Raw genomic sequence first — 21,254 nt, 5'->3', positions numbered from 1 at the left:
TTGAGGTGCTTTTTATAGGGAGCTACTAAGAATGAAATTGATGATGTCCTTGAAAGAAGGTCTGTCTCTTTAAGGAATTCCCGGCCTAATGACTCAGGGGAATGAAGCTATTGCTAAATAGTTATTATCAGAAAGGTAAGCAGCATAAATCTTTTTCTTTTGATATTCTGAATTTATTCCAGATCAAAGATTACAGAATCACAGAAGGGTTGAGGTTGGAAGGGACCTCTGGAGATCTTCTAGTCAAATACCCCCTGCTCAAGCAGGGTCACCTAGAGCACATTGCTCAGGATTGTGTCCAGACAGTTTTGGAATATCTCCAAGGACAGAGGCTCCTCAACCTCTCTGGGCAATTTTTTCCAGTGTTCTGTTACCCTCACAGTAAAGAAGTTTTTCTTTATGTTTAGATGGACCTTCTAGTGTTTCAGTTGTGCCTGTTGCATCTCATCCTATTGCTGAGCACCCCTGAAAAGAGGCTGGCCCCATCCTCTTTCTTGGTTTCCTTTGAAAATCTCAGCCAGGAGCTTTAAAAACTCTTCAGTGGAAGATTCATAGTGAAACAGAACTAAAAATAAAACTGTAGAGTTCAGTATTGTAAAACATTATATGAGGAGTAACATTTCTTGTCAACAGCTTGACAAACTGTGAGCTAGTTGATAGTCTGTAGGAGCAGCATGTGTAGTATTTTATGTTCATAAAGTTATTCAAAGGCTGTATAATCCAATAGGAATGAACAACAGAATGGCTTACAGCCCCAGATTGCGTTACACTGATGAAAGGATCTAGGTTTCTTATTTTTGAAACACATCCTCGATGTATCTGACAATGGTAACATTTTAAAATATTCATCAAGTTCTGAGGAATATAAAAGGTCAAGACAGCTGACAGCTACTGGAGCATTCTTAAACTTTTTAGGAGGTGCCAGGTGGCTGCTGTCTCTGACTAAAATAGTCTTACCTTTTTATAATATGTTTCATTCCCGACCCCTTTAGGAACTCTGTTCATGAGTGGAAATGCAGCAGAAAATACTAGTGAGTTTTGGGCACTCTTCTAAGTGTGATATGGACTAATTTAGGAAGTCAGACAGTGAAAAGTGCAAAAAGAGGGCTGAGTTGGCCAGCTTTACCAAAGCTAAATGGCAGGAAGGAAGAAGAGAGAGAGGAGTGTTATATTTTGTTTCATATAATAGTGCCCAGAAATTTCTATGTCCCAAGGTTTTTCACTACTATTCTCAGTTGCTCATATTATCTCTCTCTACCCCTTTGCAGCCCAGACAAATTGCAGGTGAAGGGAATTCCTCTTTTTTCTGCCTCTGTGCCATAGGGCATACATCTAGTCTTTGTCTAATGGAGTTTTTTACTAGTTTGATTTCCACTACAATTCAAAAATAATGTAGTGACATCAGCAGAACTAATGGTCATATTTATGCAAAAGGAACCAGAGCATCTTGGAGGCTACAACTGTACGATCCCTGTTTTGTGTGAATATGAAACATCTAAAAGCTACTGGCTTTAAGGTCTGCTTTATCCTACCTGACTCAATGCTTTTCCACCAGCCATTATCTGTTGAGTTGCCCCTACAAGGCTCTGTGGTCCAAGGTACAAAGTGGATCTGCAGAAAGATAGTAAAGTCTTGACCATTTGCTTACACAATTGCTTAAGTGGTGTCCTGAATAGTGTGGTGATATGCGTAACATGCTTGCCACATGACCAATTCCTCACATGGTTTCTCTTGGAAACAAAGAGTCTGGACTGTGTTCTGAGCTGCTGGATCCTCTCTGCCTGGTCAGGTTGAGATGGCTGACATGAGGTAACACAGAGTATGAAGAAACAGTGAGCTATGTCATACGGTCCTCACTTATGCAAAACTCACTTAAAACTCAGTGGGAATGTCATTTTACTAAGGCCACAGGATTAGTTGTCTTCCGTTATTTTGTGACACAGTCTCTGGTAACTCTAAAAAAGCGCATCGAGATAATCTATGTTGGAGTCCTAAAACTTAATGAAAAAATATGTTTCTCAAAGGTTGTTCTTAAACAGTTTTCTCAGAGACCATAGCTCAGAAGTGTTGTTAATAAAGCACTCTTGCAGATACTCTGATTCTTGGGCAGTAAAGTTATTCTTGTTTCTGTAGGTGGGACGGCACAGTGACTCCTGGATACTGATCTGAAGAACACACTGAGACTGATGCCTCTATTCCAGCTGAGCAGTGATTTGGTTTCTTTGCTATTGTGTTATCTCTCTTTCTCAAAGCAAGACTTCTACTCTATCTGACACTGCATAAGAATGTCTGATTAAATGATTACCTGTGGGCTCAAATATAACTCTCACAGAGGTGTGAACTTACTAGCTTATTATTAATGCAAACGCAGGTCTTTGAGTCTTGTCTTTGGTCTCTACTTTCTCTAGGTTTGCACTTTTAGAATTACCACTAAAAATTTACAGTGCTGGAACTGATGATCTGAAAGGGTTATATTTCTCAATGTATGTTCATAAAAAAAGGCCCTTTACTTGCTTAATCACTTTCATGCATTTCTCCGCCTCCTTGAAAAAAGCTACCTGAAGTGGATCTTTAATACATATACTTCAAACAGCCCTTTAATAAAATATTTCAAATAATTGAGAAATATACAGGAATTTATTTTAAATGACTTAATAAAATCTTTTAGCTTTTAACTTAATTAAATGTAAAATTTTCTGGGAAAACACCAGTTATGCTGTCATATAAGAACAAAATTTCAGAGTAACAGGGGCTTGCCACAAAGAAAATATACACAAACATATGTCCTATGCAGACATCGGAAAGAAGTCCTTGAGCTTTGGAGGGGAAATTCATGCTGAAAGTGTAGAAAACAGTACTGGCTCTGCCAGGGTCTTGGTCTGGCAAAGTCTAGCTTTTTGCAGTGAGTGGTACCTGTTGATGTGGACCCACCAGCATGTCCTGCAAGAGCTGATGCCATGCTGAAACAGAGGACGGCTGTGAAACACCCAAGCTGCTGCTGGGCAGCTAACACCAGTCACAGAAGCTGGTGAGTGTGGTATTGCACTGGCATAGCTACAGTGTTTTCAAATCTCAGCTCAAATCTTCCTGCATGGTGGTGTTCTGGTTCAGATGAAAGTTTTCTAGATGAAGGAGCTTCCAAGCTGCTTCATGTAGACATTCTTCTTGGTTATGTGTCGTGTGAAAGGGAGCATTCCACATTATGTTTCTTTAAAAAGGCTGGGGAGCTTCACTGGAAAGAGCTGGTAGCCTAGGGCACAAGGGAAGACTTCTGGCAGGAGCAGAAAGCAGATCTCTGGGGTGACAGAAATAAACTTTCTGTGGACCTGGGATTGCTGCAATGCAGCCATTCAGTTGACGGAAATCAAGCAGGCAAGCAAGGACTTGTCATGGAAGGACAAAGTGTTCAAGGGGAGGGCTATTTATAAGTTATTTCATTTCCATTCTGTTCTACCTAGTCATTTTGAATTTTCCAAATCTGAAAAAATGAATGATCCTAGCTTCTTTTTAGATAAAACCTGCCTTTTTTGGTTTAAAAGCCTCTGAGTTCATTACAAGGAAAAAGTCTGTTTCAAAACTCTGCCTGTTTTGGAGTCTGTACACATATCCACAGTATGTAGATCTAATGACAACTTTATTTCTGCAGACTTAGAGCTTGAATTACAGACTCTTTGTTTGACTACTGTAACACATATATGAATTTACTTTACTGACTTTATTAGCACAAGTAAATTCTGTGAGTCTAGCTAAGCCAGGAGGAAGTGAAGGGAGACTGCTACAGTCTAACTACCAAAAAGCCCATAAAAATACATAGGTAAAATAAGAGTGTGTTTGCAATTTCCCATTAATCTCAAAAAGAATCTGCAGTGCTACCTTCTGCCAACATGGAAGTAAATAAGGAAATAAATTAGCAATATTCTTCTAGGAATCACTCCCATACACAAATGAGCATGTATTATTATTTTCCTTGGGTCAGATGCTAGGGTAGTCTTATTCTGAAAAAAGATGATGCTCACATTCCCTGGTTACAGTTCGTCAAAAATAAGAGAGCTATTTTTTCATATTTTTCAGTTTGCTTCTATTTATTTCTCTTGTCTTATGGTTTCATCCTGGAGTTCTAATGGAGTGCCATCCAGTAGATCCACTGACTGAGATATTTCAGTGTCAGTCCAAGTTGGATTAGTTCTTTCTCAATAGTAATTTATTTCTTCCCTTCCTTATGCAAATAAGGGTTTGCAGATCAGTTTCTCTTTTATGCAGTCCTTATGAATGCAATATCAACACTGCAATAAGAAAAAATAAAACATCAGAGCCTCCCAAATGCATTTTATAGTTTGCTGAAGTAACAGAGTGCTAATGTGTCATCCACAGTCATCAAAACTTACTTTGTTTAGGCTATCATATACAAAGTAGATATTTTTAGATAGGCTAGCTGTTCATTAAATGTTTTACAGAAATTGAAATAAGTGTTCAAGAACTAGTCATATGTTAGAATAATGGTTTGATTTTTACGGAATGAATTGATTACAACAGCCGTTGCTAGTAATAGCCACAGCTTAACCATTAAAGCACTGGGATGTAATAGTTTTCATATTATTTTTTTCAGTGGAAAAATCAGTATTCTGCAAGGAGAAATATGAGATAGGTCAGGGAAGCTACAATTTTCAGATCATATCTAGTTTGCAGGCAGTCCAAGTATTGGTCTTGTATCTTATGACATCTCAGAGGTGAGCAGTGGGGCTGTTGCATAATTTAATTTTCTGGCTGTAGGAAGAAACAAATTGGTAATGGTGGATGAAGCTGATTTCATCAGCTCTTCTTTAGATACAGCTGCAGGGTCATACCAGCTTTATTCAAAAATAGAACAGTAGGATTTTGAGGAGCTCATGTTTTCTGCTGAGTTGCTCCTGGACTTTTGTTGGTTCTCTAGAATAGGCAGAATGTATTTTATAGTTTCTGATTTTAACTTGCAGTTCCTAAGTCAGAAAGGCTGGTTAGACTTGGGCAAGGTGGTCTAACAGATCTGTCCTAGTGAGCCAGTAGATGTTGTCTGACCACTGTTTGAAATAGATGAACTTTCTACAACATCAGTCATTGCTACCTGTTGTCTTATCTCCACTACATAACACCAGTTAAAGAAAGCCACAGTCTTGCTGGGAGGATTCAGCTGTAGTTCTTTGGAATCAAATTAGTAAAATCTGTGAACCTTTTTTAGCTGCTCCTCCACAAACTGCATTAGTCCTTGCTTTTAGTACTGTGAGGAAGATGAGAGCTTGTATCGCCACTGTTTGTACTGTTTTTTTTTGTTTGTTTGTTTTTGTTTTTTGGAGAAAGCAAGCTGAAGAAAATCTGTCTTGTTTGTAGTGTTCTAGGAAAAGTGCTTGTCTTCCTTAAAAGATTGTCTTTGAGTTAATATTCTAATTACCCACATTAGCAACTTTGCTTCTGCAGGCTTAGGGAATGCTGCTCTTTGTCTGATCAGCTTTTCAATTTTTTTCATATTGTTAAAAGGAGATTTATGGAAATATTGCAATGGAAATTAAGTTCTATTTTGCCTCATAACTTTGTCCTGAGCTAAACTGGCCCCTTGATTTGAGTGTCAGTGTTCTCAATTGTTTACATCTTGTCTCTTCAGTTCTCAGATGTGCCAAATTTAAATATGGGTCTGATAATGTGTGAGGACAGAGCAGACTGGAGTTTTCAATGCTGTTCTGGCTGCTGAACATTTTCATCTCCTTTTGGAAAGAGAGAGAAATCCTGATTGCTCTGTCCATACTTACAATTCATGTCTCTCTTTTGAGTTTTGCACAAATTATGCAAGAAAACATGCTTTCAAATATACAAGACAGCTCAAATCCTGTCAAATATATGGTCTGTGGCACACAGTTTGATTCTGAATATTTCAAATTTATTTCTAGTCTTTAGGGAGGTCATAGGTGCCTTTTGCAGGGTAAAAAGATACACTTATTCACTACCTCCAAGTCTTGTTAGCATTACATAGTAACGGACAAGACAAATAGGTTGTTTTTAATGTCTTATATAATTAAAAATGTTTATTATTCCACATAGAAAGCCCAAGTTTGCTTTCCCTTATTCCTCTGCAAAACAATTTGTCTTCACACATGTAATGGACTATAAGCTATACTGGATGATCCACAAGCCTCTCTGGAAAAGTGTTACAGATAAGTAACCTGTGTCTTCCTGAAACTTGACTTGCTGGTCACACATAGCATTGAAGAGTTGGTAGGCAGGAAAAGATGATCATCTCCTGGAAAACTGAATGAGCAACCTGCAGAATTTGGAATCCTCTTAATGCTGTTTATACAGAATTGCTTTAAGGTATACCTTTAAGCAAGCAGATCGCTTAGGGGATTTTGAATTAATCCATAAGATTCTTCATGGCCCTGAGGCTCTATGACTTCTCTCTGACATGTGAAATATTATAGGTTACAAAATTTTTTTTTTTTTAATGGGAATGATAATCCTGTTCTGAGGTAAGTTTTGTGTGGTTTTAATTTAGCAATAACTATTTCATTACTGTCTCAGTAAGATATGCTCTGGATTTTCTTAGTGGTATGCATATAAGAGGGAGAAGTGAGGACTCTGTGTTCTGTTTCCAAGAATGAAATTTCCTTTGATGAAATGCTTTTAGCAAGTATGTGTGCTGCTGTCTTGTGCTTCTAAACCTTAAAACATGTTGTACAAGTCTAACAACCCATACTGGCGCCTGTCCTGTATGGACAATAAGCCCTTAGAGGTTACTAGGGGAAAGTGGAGAAAGAACAGAAACAAATTGTGGGGGTTTACTTTAAGTTAAGCAAAATGGTGTATTTTAATACAGTACCAGTGAACTGAACAGCTTTGTAATAGTGAAAGAAAAATCACTGCAGACAAAATATTTTCTTCTATAGCTAAGGAAGCCTGTCTGTGCGTGATTCCTACCTGGTCTGCTTTGTCCTAAGTACATAACAATTAACTCCTGACTTCCTCCTTCTATTGGCTTGTCAAATAGCTTTATCTTTCATTCCTTGCATTTTTGGAGGGGAAGAGAGGGGGAAAACTGGGACCATGAAGGTCCTCTTGTGAAGTCAAAAATGACATCTGCAAAGTAAGTTTTTCAACCTTCTCATGCTTTTGAATACTTGAGTACTAGGTGAATACTTTATGTGGCTACATAAATTCCCAGGATTAATTTTGCAATGAAAGAAGAGGGAGATGACAGGAACTAGCTTTTTTCTTTTTTCCAAGAAGTGATCGTGTATCACTCACATGCTATTCTGAGTTAACTCCTCAGCAGCTTCCTTTCTTCCTGGGGATTTATCTTCTTTGTCCTTAGCTAGGTCATTGAGGCTACTTGTATAGTACTATAAACATAAAGACAAGTCGTGCGACTGCTTCAATTCTCTAACAAAAGTATACCACAGATACTAAGACTTAAAGCAGTGTCTTAGTTATAAAAAAACTTCATGATCTGGCTTTGAGGCTGGGAGCTTATAAAAGTAGGTAGAAAAACCTTTGGGCCAACATATACTTGAAGTCTGTTTAAAATGCTACTGTAACTAGCATACTGTAACTCCACAGAGTGGACTGCTGTGTTTTTTTCCATCTGTGCACTTCAGAGATTGCTAAAGAAGTCAGAATCTGTGAACTGCTTTGTATAAATTGTTTGCTTTTATTCGCACATCCGTAAGTACTTTTGATACAATCAGAAGATACCTGCATGCTGTTTCCATGAGAGAAAAGGATTATGTATCCTAAATGAAGGAATTATCTTTGTTAGAGCATGGAGTAGTCTACTGAAGCATGTGCTGCCTTTACTGGTTATATTAGAGCAGTGCAGGAGAAAATCAGTGCAGGACTTGTTCTCTTTGCTAGGTGTTGCACACCTTGATAAGTAATAAAATCCTCTCTGCCTCAGAGACCAGTCCTGCATGTGTCAGACAGAGCCTGAAGAATACTGGTGGACTGTGAAGATCCAGTGACATCAGTTCAGCAGAACACCAGAAATTAAAACTTACCACTTACCTATTTGCATAGTACTTATTTCTAACTGTATTAGGGGAATACTGTTAATATTTCTTTAGGCTGTGGTACAGAGATTCCTTAGTATAAAAGGGGTGTCAAATATAAATATGCACTTCGACTGTTTTTAGTTAATGCTTTGTTTGTTGGCATGGTTTAGCTTGGGTTGCTACAGGTTGGAGATATATATCTGTATCTCCATTTTTAAAGATTTCTCTGTTTTTTTTTATGTGATTACAGTACTCTAGCTTGGACTGATGACAATGATGGAGAGAATATTTTAGCCATTGTTTTCTATATTTAAAAGACTGCCTGACATAGCGCTGCAGAGATACTCTTTTCAGGACAGTCTGAAAAGGATGACAGCTTGCCTTCAAAATAGTATTTAAATGAAAAGTATAGTTCAGCGCTGTTCTGTTGGAGGATGGTTTAAAGAGAGTGCTCACTTCTGGTGGTTCCCTGCTTTGGATGCTGGAACTTCTCATTGCCTCAAGTTGTTTGATGTGTTGGTTCAGAACATACCTGAAGGTAATATGCAGTCGCTCATCACTCCTCAGAAAGATTTTAATGATGAGAAAACTCAAAATGATAATCAAATTATCTGCATTCTCACAGGCTCCTAATTTGTTGTGAGTTCCATTTAGGAAAGTTAGCATATGGCTTCTACATGTCTTGTGAAGCTGAAATCCTGCATAAGTATCACTATAATGAGAATCCAAACGGCCTAGATATTTTTTTCTCCTCTCTTGAGGATATTTTCATTTTTCTTTGTAAAAACAAACTTCAAAGGCCACTCACTTCCACTTCATCATTGTTTATGTTTGGGAGCCACAAAAAATAACTTCAAAATCCATTGCTCTTAGGTTACATATGTCTTTGTATCGCAAAACATATAGTTCATATCTTAGTGTAGAAATAACAAAAGACTGTCATTCAGGTTAAAAGTTCAGACCTGCTCATAACATGACTCTTGCCAATGACAGGCTTTGCAAAAGAATGTCTGAACTTCGCATTTCTCCTGCACACTTGACAGCTCTGCTCTGGCTGACAAAACTGCTTTGCTCACACAGGTCATGGAGGACTGAGTAAGGAGAAGAGGATGGGCACTTATTGAAGTTAGTGTATCTGTCTGTGCTCATGATTGTGTGCATGATGGTTGAGATACCATCTAGAGTCCACTAAAGTAGGTTCATGCACTCCTTTGATCATTCCAGAGCGGTCTGCTATGTGGGAAGAGATTTTCTGATGCAGTGAGTTCAGCACCTGTTGTGCAAGCAACTGTTGCTGAAAAAACTAAACACAGAACAGTCAAGGCCCCTCTTGGAATTACAGAGGTAGAAGATCCGTGCAGTTTTATCTCAGAATTTCACTTATTTACTGGTGAGAAGCTTTTTCTCTAATTTTCAGACTACGTTTGGATGACTGATTTTCATATGTTTTTACTCCAACATTGCCCTGTGATTTATGGTGTTCTTCCTCCCAGATGTACATATGGGAAGTTATTTTATTTCCTTTGCTTTTACGGACTAAACAGACAAAGCTTTTTCAGCCTTCCCTCCTCTGACAAGTTCTTTGTTCTCTGATCATTTATGTAATCCTGCTCTGCAGTCCTGTCTCAGTTTGAGGCCAGGCAGATTTGATCTACCACAATTTTGCATCTAAAAATCAAGTTAATTTGCAATAATGATGCCTTTTAATCCCATTTTCCCATTTATCTCTGTGCCTCTGATATTTCTTTGTTCTAAAACTTGAATCCTGTTGAGATCAGACTGAAGGGCTTTGTTTTGTCCAACATTTTCCCAATTCTCTAATATAGTTACTAAGCTTGTAATCCTATACACCATGCCTGATGTGTTTTTCTCCAAGTTGTGTTTGCAACTGACCCTCCAGCTTCATAGCCCAGTTGTCCCAGTATCTTGAGATCAAGTTTGTCTGTTGATCTCTTCCCTTATTTTGGAAGCATAATGTTCTTGAACATTGCTTCTATCTTAGGCAAAGTTTTTTTGCAGTTCCAGACCCTTGATTATCACTGTCCTGGCAAGACTGAAGCTCTAAGTTCCTTTTTGTTAAATTAGTTTGTGAAAATCTTGTCTTAAAAAACCTAGAGCATCCCCTCTTCCCTCAGGGAAGGGTCTTGCATTCTCAGAGACTGCAGTTATATTTCTATCAGTTGCAAAAAAATGCACTTTCAAATAAAAAACATTGCTCCAACAGTGCAGGAGAGCATTAAATACTGGCTAACGTGAAGTAGAAAACATCTGCTTACCCACTGTGTAATTTTTAAGGGTTAACATTTGAGAGCAGATATAGGACTTTGCTGAATCTTCAGTATAATACAATAATAAACCTGTTTGGGGGATTTTTACTCCCTTTGTGCTATGACGCCGGTTGGATTTACTTTCAGCTTATATAGTGTTAACAATATGCTGTTTGTCATTTGAGCCTGCAGTTGTGTCTTTTGGTCCTCCTTGAATGGATCATTAACAGTATGGCAGCCTTATGTGCAAAGACCTTCTCCTTCTTGTCGTTAAGTGCCTGTTCTTTCAAATCTAAAATGGCCATCAGAAAATAATGGGGAGACTTGTTTCCTAGGTAAATCTTGCTGGCAGTTGCTGAGCCTTGGTTAATTCACTGCTGGTGTAGGACTTGTGGGGGGAGAGGAGGAGGCAGAGCTATTTTAAATGACAGAATCAGATTAACCTTGGCTCTGGCCTTTTGGAACTCTTGCAGTCACCTTGGAATAGCCTAATATTTTAATTTATAAGTTACATCTGAGCACTTGGAAGAAGTAATAGTCTTTAAAAATTGCTATTTTAAATGACTGTCTGTCTCAGCACCTTGTAGGAAGTGATTTATAGAAATGAAAAATAATAGCAGAATTCTTTATTTCCACTTCGATACTCCACAGTGCACAGCTACTGGGCTGTAGCCTTCAGTTCATTTCAATCAACAGTATTACTTAACCTTGGAAGGAGTAAAATGCCTTATATGCAGAGAGTGAAATAGCTTTTTCTCTCTATTCCCAGATTCCTTGTACAAATACACAAAAGCATTTCAAATAGTTTAGCTTTCTTTTTGTAGCTTTCAAATCTTAAAAATGACAATAGCCTTTGGACTTAAAATCTGTGGCAAGAGACACATGAAAGGGAAAGAATTTTTATCTCTCTGCAGTAAGGAGCAAACCCAGATCCTTGCTATACACAAACACTGAAGGACAATGATTGACAGCTCTGTCTTGTTTTGAGAAGATGAAAATTAAAGATACAAATAAAGTTATATTTAGTAGCTGTCTCCTATATATCTTGCTTGTGAAAGCAGAACTTCATTCTAAATTACTGTCTCAGTAACGAAGTAAAGCAGCAATGCTGTTACTGTTCAAGAAAAAGACAAATAGCTTCGCCTGGTGCAAAGCAGAATTATTCTCTGTCTTTCGCAGGTACCTTTTTCTAATAGCAGGTTGGCAGTTTTTGTTGCTGTCGCTCTTGTGTTTCATAGTTGAGAGTGAAAATAAACTCTTACTTTCTTAAGAGGATTGGCACATAGTGTTGCTAAGTGAAGAACTAGGGCTTCCAGTTGAGAAGGCAAGCTAAATGCCTACGACAGTAAGCACAGCGTATTACTGGAAATGCATTCCTGCTGCTGTGGCTGAAGTAACTGTTGCGCAGTTTTCCACCTCCTCGCAGCCTCCAATTCTTGCTAAACAAGCTTATGATTGGATATTGAGTTTTCCCACTGCTCTACCTAAGGAGGTAAACAGATTAAGAAATGCCGCTCCAGGTGCTGAAACAAAAAGCTGTGGGAAGTATCACTTGAGAGCCTGTTTCTTGACTGTGTAACTTTCCTCGGGTTGAAGCATCTAACCCTATCTCTTCAAACCCTTTCACTTGTAGCTAGGCAGGGAGCTGGGAGCCACATGCCTATGTGGCAATTGCCAGGTGTAGCAAATAAACAGTCTGCAGACCTAGAAAGTCAAAGGAAACGTTAATGTCATTTCTGAACCTCGCACTGGGCTAGCAACACTGACTAATTCATCCTCTTTCATATGTTCCCCTTCTTTCTTTCCTCTAGGGTGGTTCCTTCAGGTTAGTGCAAGGCTAAGGGAGACTGCAGACGTCTGCATAATTCCAAGCCATGAGCAGATGCTACCAATTAGCAAAACAATTGCAAATTATCTCAGGGAAATGAAGGGCCTTATCCTGAAAGCCTGACGCATGCAAGATCGCCTATCTTCTAACTCCTAATTATTACAGTCGTTTTGTTCAGGCTGCTTTACAGTCAGAAAGGCCCCTGCTGTTGCCTGAGGCGGGCCATTCCCATTCACATCCTTGGTAGAAGAGGGAGGGAGCATCAGTGATTCAGATTTATAGCCCTTCCCTTGCGTGTGAAGTAAGTATCTTAGGCTTGGATTTGTCACTGATTCTGAAATCAACGGCAGAGTGAAAAAGCCTTGTGTACGTCCATGCTGGAGCGGCAGGGGTGCTGTAGTAGCCATTTGGGAAGACGGGGCAAGAGAGACACATGGTTTGTAGGGAAAGGAAATGTCTTGACGGACCAACTATTACTACCTCGGCTGGAAAAAGAGAGCAAGAAGAGCGCAGTTACTATCATTCAGCAGTTCTTTTGTCAGTAACAGTATCTAGTGGGCTCCTGCAGAAACAGCTGGTGAGTTGCTCATTTCTGAGGTCCCAAATGCCATTCAAAGTTAACCACAGCGGGATCAGTCCAAAAAGCTTTTGTGCTTCAGTAGCTATCTTCCTCGTTTCAGAAGTCTTTTGCAGTTGTTAGTTCCTCCTGCCAATTTACTACAGCGTGGCAATCCAAAAACTGTTTTGTTTTTCACTCTACATTGTGTTCATGTGCTCCATCCCCTTCCTTCTAGTGCCACAGGCGCCACGCTGTGCTCATTCACGAGTGGGAATCCAGAACTTCCCTTCCGACCTCTTGTCTGTGGCACTCAGAGGCAAGGGAGCACTCCTTAGTCCAGACTGGGCCAGACCTTGTGAGGTAAGTAACTGGCTACCCAAAACTGAACCGGCACATTTACGGGCCAAGGGTAGACTGGTAGACAGATGGGCCACGATCCTGACATGCTGGAACTAGGAGACACTGTCACATCATCACCAGTGGCTCTTGAACTGCCATACTAACACTCACAGAGGAAAGCCGCTGCTTGGCCTGTGCTGAGGTGAGGAGACTCCGCACCCGCTCGTTGATCTTCTCCCAGCTGAAATCCACACCGGAGTGCAACCTACCAGAAGAGACCAAACAGTCACGTTCCAGGCCCCCTCTGGGGTGAGAATGTTTTCTCTTCTTTGTGTACGCTGTATCTGATGCCTCATTTGTCATACCCTTTCCAAACCAAATCAGGATGATCCCTTCAGCCCCTCAGATCAAGTCACTGAACAGGGATGCCCACAAACAAATTTGGCTTTGTCCCTTTCCTCCTTCAGGCTGCTTATTTCTTCCTGCCATTTTCTTCAGGCTTCCTATGCCCAGTGCCTCTCTCGCTCACTCCCCTTTCCCTCCGCTCCTGTTCCCCTTACTGCCCCCACGACTTCCTCAATTTTCCATCTCATTAAACGCTCTCTGCCCTCTGGACCCGTGCTCCCTACCTCATTCTTTCCTCTACTCCTCTCTGCCTCTGCTCATCGTTCATAATGTCTCGTCCCCCACACCTCTGTCTTCCTTTTGTCTAAACTTTCTCCTCCGACACCGTTCTCTCCTCTCATCCGATCTCTTCTCCTGGTTGCTGCCCCTGCCCAAAGCAAAGGCTCCACAGGCCACACGCACCGCTTCTCTTTCCATGCCAGCAGCACTGCCCTCCTGCACAAACTGCCTCGTCTACCCCTTTGGAAGGACACAAGACAGACAGCTCTGCCAGGCAGCTCAAAGCAAAGTTAACACGACCACCAGAACTTCCATGCAGTTTGGACATACGTGCCACGTAAGAGTTTCATTGTCTCCGCAGCCAGATGCTGGGGCCTAAACACAGGCAGCTGCTGCCGTTTTAGGCATCACAGAGCAACCAACCTCCCAGGCAAAGCAGGCAGATGTGACATAAGATCTACAGGAGACCCACGCCCTTCCGAGGGAGCAGCAGGAGCCCACACAGGGTAACCCGGGGCATCTCAACGGGCACCAGGCTCCGGTGCTTCGTACCTGAACCCCTTGCCTGGCTTCCCATGTGCTCTGCCATTACCTTAATCTCCAGTCGTGGCAAAGGTCATGAATTCCCCTCTGGCTCAGCGGTTGATTTCTCAGGTGGGCACAATGCCTCCTGCAACCACCTCACCGAAATACTGTGGGGCTTAGTCCAAGCAAGAGAACGCCCAAGTGAAAAGCAAGTTCTCAAGACCTGGATGCTGGAAAAAGCAGCATCCAAGTGCAGAAAAGTGCTGCACTCAGCACCTTTGTGTCCGCTGTGTGCAACAAATCGGTGCTTTCCAACTCCAGCAACAGAAAACAATCTTACAAAGCTAACCCGCAAAGTCCCAAACCAACAGATTAAATGCCGGCCTCTAGAAAATAAAAACACACAAAGCAGTTTGATCCCTTAAGAACAAGGCGTATTTCCAGCACCAGCCTGACTGTCCAATGCACCTTGTTGCAGTCCTGCAGTACAGCACGACGTCACCAGGTTTCCCCTCTTGGCTGCCGTCTGAGCAACGTAAGCTTCCAAGTAGTTGTGACTTTGCCACAGCAATAAAACAGCTTAAACGAGGAAAATTCTTAGCAAGCCAGTTGTGAAAACTGGCTGAGTAATTCCTTCACTCAAAGATACAAGCAAATTCAAGAAGTCGTGGGGGCAGTAACAGGAACAGGAGCAGAAGGAAAGGGAAGTGAGTGAGAGAGGCACCGGGCATAGGAAGCCTGAAGAAAACGGCAGGAAGAAATAAGTAGCTTGAAGGAGGAGAGGAACAAAACCAAAGATACAAGATCCAGACAAAATACATACAAGCAGGAGGAGCGCTCACACTTTTGAAGAAAAGGCATCACATTTACAAAAAAGAGGCCCCTTCACAAAAACCAGCTTTTATTGCTCCTCTCTGCATTAGCTCGTGCAAGTTACGGGTTAATGGAAACCTTCTCTCAGTGTCTGTGGAAGTGGCATAAAAAGCCCATCAGCTAAGGGCCGTGCTGAGGTTAGTTCAAACACGTAGCTGAACAGCTACAACTTATTCTTGGGGCTTCTCCACGCGAGAGATTCAGCCATTGTTTTCCTAAATTCCAAATCAACCCTAACGTCTGGTAGGCATCGCTAATGTTGATCAAGTAACCGTGCAGCAGACAGCCCAGAGACAGGGACTGCACTGAGATGCTTGTCGTGCAAGAAAACCAATAACCAATAAACAATAAAGGGAAGGGTAGGTGGTTTTGATCATATTCAAAAGGAGGCCAGAGTACACATAAGAGACCGCTAAAGACTGCTCTGTTTTAGAACCTGCTGGATTATATAGTTAAAGGCTTAAGAATCGTCTTTTGTATTTGCCTGATCAGAAGAAATCACAGCTCTGTAAGTCAGTGTAATTAACACGTCCTTCCGCAATATTTAGCAAAATGATTTGCTCCATGCAGACTGATAACCACGTAGGAGATGCATTAACAGGGCTGGGAAGCTTTTCCCGTGTTTCTTTTAATCCGCTTTACAGAGAAAATGATTCACTGCAGCGTCATTTTCATACGGCACGGAACTGAGAGTCAAATAAAGAAACTCAAGAAAAATCAGTGTTCCTCCTTTCCCTAGGTAAAAGAAAAATATTTCGGTATCTATTACACAAGCCTACAAACAGAAGAGAGAAGATGTATGACCAAGGGGTCCACATCCAATGTGGAAAACAGGCACAGCCAGATGCAGAGTGGTCAGTGAGAAATCAGTCCTCACAAAGGGACTCCTCTGGCAAAGCATACAAGCGCTTCTTTAAATTACTCACGAGTGTTCCTGTTATTTCACCACAGTGAAATCGGGATTACGTGTGTTTCAGTGCTGGACTGAGCTCTAAAGGAGTAGAGATAAAAAACAGCTTTGAAGGAAGGACAGTCCTAGTATGCCTACGTGAGCGTTTGCATGATGGGTGTGGAAGGAAATAAGCATTCCCGGTATGCCGGTATGCTTGGCCTGCTAAACGGAAACTAAAGCTGCCCCTGGAAGACGGTACGTACGTGGGGCAAAGCTTTGTTACTCGGTGCCTAGCATAATCCTGCTTCGCTGTCATCAATGATTATAGATGCTCTTCTCAATTTTATTAGGAAAAAACAAACCCTAAAAACCATTTCTGACTGCTGCGACCCCTGTAAAGTGTACAGCTCTTCCATGTCTTTGAAAACCACCTGGGTGAGCACAAACTTGAAAATCCGCAATGCAAAGTGTGGCCATCAACAAACTGCTCCGACCTCCAACACGCTTGTTCTGCAATGCAGGGCCAGGAGACACTAGAAAAATTATTTGTCTTGTGATTTTGGACAACAGGTTTCCCCATCCGAAGCTTTGCCAAAATGAAGGCACAGTAAAACTCTCCCTCGCACACAGCAGCGACACCGCAAGGGATTCAAACGGGTGCAGTTCTTGCAGCACTTTTTCACACTGCGTGCCCCAGGGTGAGGTTGCTTTCGGGGCTGTTTATGTGGCCTGCCTCAAACTTGACCTGCCCACACGACTACTTTTCTTGCCTGGCAGAGGGAGCAATTTTACATCGGACAAACTTCATTTGAGTCATGAAAGTTTCACGGAGGTAGATGGTGGCTGCTGACCTGGAAGGGACAGAATACTGTTGCACAAAGGCAGCAAGAATACCATACCTACATACGCAATAGTGAAAAGCTCTTGCTCAGCAGCACCGTTAGCGGATGGATACTTAATAACCTGAGTCCCTGTTCGGAGGAATTGGTGTAAACTTGCATTCCACAGCATACCACTGCACACTGAACTCCAAATACGCAATAAAGAAAGAGGAAAATTGAGTTGCCCTAATTACATGAGAACAAGGTGGAAGTCTACCTACTTTTCCTCCCCAAAGTTGAAGGCCAGTTGTGTCTTTTACCTGATTGCTCAGAGTGACTCTTTGTGTCCGACTCGAGAGCTTGGGCCGAAGCAGAGCACAGGACAGATGCTACACGTTCCTCAATTTGGAGCTCGGGAATCCCCCTCCAAACTCCCAGCTCGTACTTGCTAAGAAACTAATCTTGACCCTTAGAGGCTCAGCCCACGGAAACTTCCTTATCTGAACTAGCATTCAGGAACAGAAGGTATCAGGCACCTCCTACACAAAGCGACGGGAAGGGTTGTCCACTTCAGGCAGAGCATGTCACAAACCAAAGCATGTCAAAGAGAAGGGAAGTTGCATCTAAATTCCTCACCAGATAAGAGAGGCTTATGAGAGCACTCTGGGAGCACACGAAGACAGAGTCTTAAATCAAGAATGCTGCCTGGGTATCCTTATCCCAGGCTATGCCCACTGCAGGAAACAAGACATAGTCATATCATATGATGATGACATGTAGGCTAAAAAGTCAGCAGGGCTGTGGAGAACGTGCATGGCTTTAACCAGGTGATAAGTTTTGTTCATCACTGTGTCTGACTGTAACCTTAATGAATACTAAGTGTAATGTCATTCCCTTGCAAATAAACAGTTTCAGGACCTTTCACTTAAATACATGCTGTAGCATAGAAATAAGTTTATTTTATTAATATATTTCCGTATCCATTTATAAAAAGAAACACTAACATCATGGGAAACAAATTCTTGCAATTTTAAATTTTGTTTTCCACTGAAAATGCAGGAAGGGGTATCACCATGTAATTATTTCTTACTTCATAATAAATTAGCAAGGTACAGTGACCATGGAAACATATGGAGCAGTCTATTGCTTTTATAATTTTAGCTCCTAATACAGCAGTACGGTGATAGTTGTCCTGATCTGAATTAGCTTACTGTCTTGTTTTCTTGATTTGTCTTTGAATGTCGTGGTAAGTGATGTTATGATTTCACGGTTTATTGATCCCAAACAGTAATGCCAGGGGATAAATAGAAGACATTCATCACCTGTCTGCCTTTATTACTGTGGGCAGTTTCTAACAATGTTCTTTGGACATGCTGTTATATTTAAGCCCACATTTCTCCAAAAGAGAATGCATTTTAAATTAAAGGATTTGCTTATATTTTTGGTAAATGAAGGTCACTGCCCTTCCTGCTCATGTGCAGTGGAGTTCTTACCTTGAGCTTTCTGAAGAGAAAAAGGGTTGTATTTCTGCCTAATATTGTAAATCTCTGGGATACACTGCCTGTGACTTTGGCAATTAAAGAAAACAATTACTTTGTTAGGCCAGTCATGACTCACTTTAATAAATAGAAAAAGGATATTAATCAAAAAGAGGCTCTTTGTACATGTGCTTAAAACAAAGAAACAAAAAATCCCACCAGAACCTGAATAGCACTTCTGAGAACAGGGAAAGAAAATATATAATCTTACAAAAAACTTAATGCTGGAGAATGACTCTTTGCTTTGGCAAGAGTGAGCCACTTACTGGGAGACTATGGTTAAGAGAAAAGTTGGGGGGTTGTGAAAGAGGACTGATAGCAAATATCCTGGAATCTAAGAGAGAGAGAGGATGGCTGTGTGAAAAGGCTGAGCGGTCAGGTTGAGGGGCCTGGGTTTGTGTGGGTGTTTGTTTCATACAGCTGAATGCAAGATGGAAAAACACTATGAATACAGATACTCACATAAGACTTGCAGTAGTCCCAGAAAGCTTACGTATATTTAGAGTAATGTGTCCCAATGGACCATCTTGAAATGGGAGCAGATGTGGGATGCAGACCAGACACAGTCCTCACCACCAGCAGGGCATTCCCGTTTTCCTCTCTTCTTTTCCTTTCTGTGTGTGCTGCCCATGTGTAGTGTAGGTGGCACTCCAAACTTGAATCTTGGTCACTTGGGACGTAGCTCTTATGACTTGCATTCCTGGATGGCAAAACCGTCCCCTGCCAACAGCTGTAGGATGGGTAGTGCTCCAGAAATGGTCTGTGGTAATTGCCTTGCTCTGCACATTCTCTTCAACTGCACTTGCACCATCTGTTTTTTGCTCCAGTACCATGGTTTCTTTACCAGTTTTGAGCCTATTTGTTTTCCACTCTATATTCCTTCACTGCATCTTTACAATGCAATGTACTGCTTTCCTCCAGCTACCTGAAACAACCCTGTCTCCATTTACTAAACTATTCTGAGAGAAGTGTCATCTACTGGTTTCAGAGCTGCTTCATTTGCCTTTAATTCAGACAGGGCTGCTCTTTGTCTATCACAACCGTTTGCTTGCCCCTGCCTGCAGCTCGGCAGAGTTTGCACCAAGATGTACCATTACTGTTCTGTCTTAAAAACATTTCTTTTTTGCTGTGACTGTTCAATTTTCTCTGTGTACCATGTTGAGCTCAGTCCAAAAGCTCTTTTTGCTCCTACCTGCAAATATGATAGGCCAGATTCTGTCATGCTGCTTTAAATCTGGAGCCACACTGAGGACTTAGCCAGTGTAACACCAGTCTTAGGTACACTGTCACCTTCTTCTTCAGAAGTGCTTGTGTTGCTCTTATCAGTGCAGCTTGTTTGATGGGAGTTACTGGAACTTTCACCTAGATGTGCTCTGGGGAACTTAAATGACCGTGATTAAATGAATGGTGAATGGACTGTTCTCAATCTCTTGGCCTTTGTGGCGCTATTCCAACAGGGACAATGATGGAAGGTTCCTCAGGCAGTTCACCAATGCAGCCTGCACAGCTGAATTCTGATCTTCTAATCTCTGTCCTCCCGTTGGAGGCTATGGTTACTCCCAAGGTGGAGTAATGGGAGCAATGGGAGCTGCCAGCCAGTTCAGTGTCAATCTGCTTTGGTGTCCTGTGATAAGACAAAGTAATAGCAAAATAATTGGATTTTGCTGCTGGCATCCAGTGAGACAGTTTTTGTGCCAAACTCCTAATCCCTTCCTGCAGCAGGGCTTGGCCCTCTCAGGCCATGTTGCAGTTTTGTGGACCCTCAGAGATGTTGCTTCTAAAGCTGGCTAATTGACTTTAAAATGCATTTTAAAGGCCTATTTTGAGGCTGATCACCTCCAGCTGTAGAGATGACTGGAAAAACAAGGACTGTCAGTTATTTCTTAGCATCCTTTTTGTTTTTTGACTGGGTAAGAGAGTTTCCCAAAAGGCTATCTGGGCAAATTAAATACCAGTATTTCAAGATGTCTATTTGATGCAAGTGCACTTCTGTTAGTGAGTTGAACTAGAAACATATGGTATTAGATAAAACACATAATCTTGGCAAGTTCTAGGAGACAGTGACAGTTAACACTCTGTAAAGAATTAGTTCCTGCAGACATGTTGAAAAAGAGACTTTATGTGATGCTGGAAGAAAGACTTTACGCCTGTGAAAACTTGAGGAAGTTTGGGCTAGTTACATGTATCACTCTCTAAGTTATTGATCCTATGTGGCAGATCCGTTTTCCCAGGAAACTTTTTCTCTTGAGCTATGAAAATGTTTACTGATTGGGGACAAACCTGTAATTCTCTCTAAAGTGCTTGGGATGTCTAGTCTTGGCTAGTTTATAATGCCATGTATATCTAGACCTCCTGTCATACAGTCTAGTAAGTCAGTCACACAGAAGACAATTCCAACAGCAAGTCATGAAAACATGCCCATGTTGCAAAATCTGTCCCTACTAACCTTGTTGATCAGCACCTGTGACCTTCTTGACCTCACTGCATGGTATCTGGTCTTTGTCAGTGATGATGATTTCCTCCTACCCCTGTCAAGCAGAAAAGTCTAGGAAATTGTGTTACTCTGAAAAAGCCTTGGTAGGAAAGGGTGGTTTTCCAAGACAGCCGTTCAGACACAGCGGAGGCTGGCAGGCTGAGGGATGTGTGGGGAAGGACTGAGGCTGCCTGTAAAACTCAGGTGGGACAGGTCTAAAGATGAGCTGTCTGCGTAACTGCCTGTACTATCACCATCAGCAGTGTCCAAGGGCAGCTGGAGAAGGAAGTCTTTGCATGAAACTCATGATGGCCAGGACAGTTATTGGAGCTCCAAGGTGTGACTGTCTTACCAGCCATTATTCTTCTGCAAAGGCTTTGCTAAGTGTAGTGCTTATTGTGCACAAAAGAACTTAAAAGTAATGCTTTAAAAACAAGAAGATTAACACAGTGTTCCTTAGACTCTATGGTTTAATTTAATCATCATTTTATAATAAGGAATTT

General features: G+C 41.3%; 1 protein-coding gene across 8 annotated transcripts in view; it reads left to right on the top strand.

Annotated features, from left to right (window-relative positions):
- SPATA6L (spermatogenesis associated 6 like) overlaps window positions 1-2,628 on the top strand; it is a 30,931-nt gene extending 28,303 nt beyond the window's left edge. For 6 of the 8 annotated variants that reach the window (XR_010886869.1, XM_067315646.1, XM_067315641.1 and 3 more), the window contains 2 exons: window positions 19-135; window positions 2,134-2,628. Coding sequence is in view for 7 of the 8 variants with exons in the window: in XM_067315646.1 (XP_067171747.1) it covers window positions 19-105 (87 nt within the window). In the remaining variant the exon portion in view is untranslated. The remainder of the gene's footprint in view (window positions 1-18; window positions 136-2,133) is intronic. The other 2 variants (XM_067315648.1, XM_067315645.1) reach the window with 1 other exon arrangement.
- The last annotated feature ends 18,626 nt before the right edge of the window (window positions 2,629-21,254 follow it).

The sequence above is a fragment of the Apteryx mantelli genome, chromosome Z, assembly GCF_036417845.1.
Source record: "Apteryx mantelli isolate bAptMan1 chromosome Z, bAptMan1.hap1, whole genome shotgun sequence".
Taxonomy (NCBI): domain Eukaryota; kingdom Metazoa; phylum Chordata; class Aves; order Apterygiformes; family Apterygidae; genus Apteryx; species Apteryx mantelli.
The sequence above is the reverse complement of the archived record's forward strand: the minus strand, read 5'-3'. Positions and strand labels throughout refer to the sequence as shown.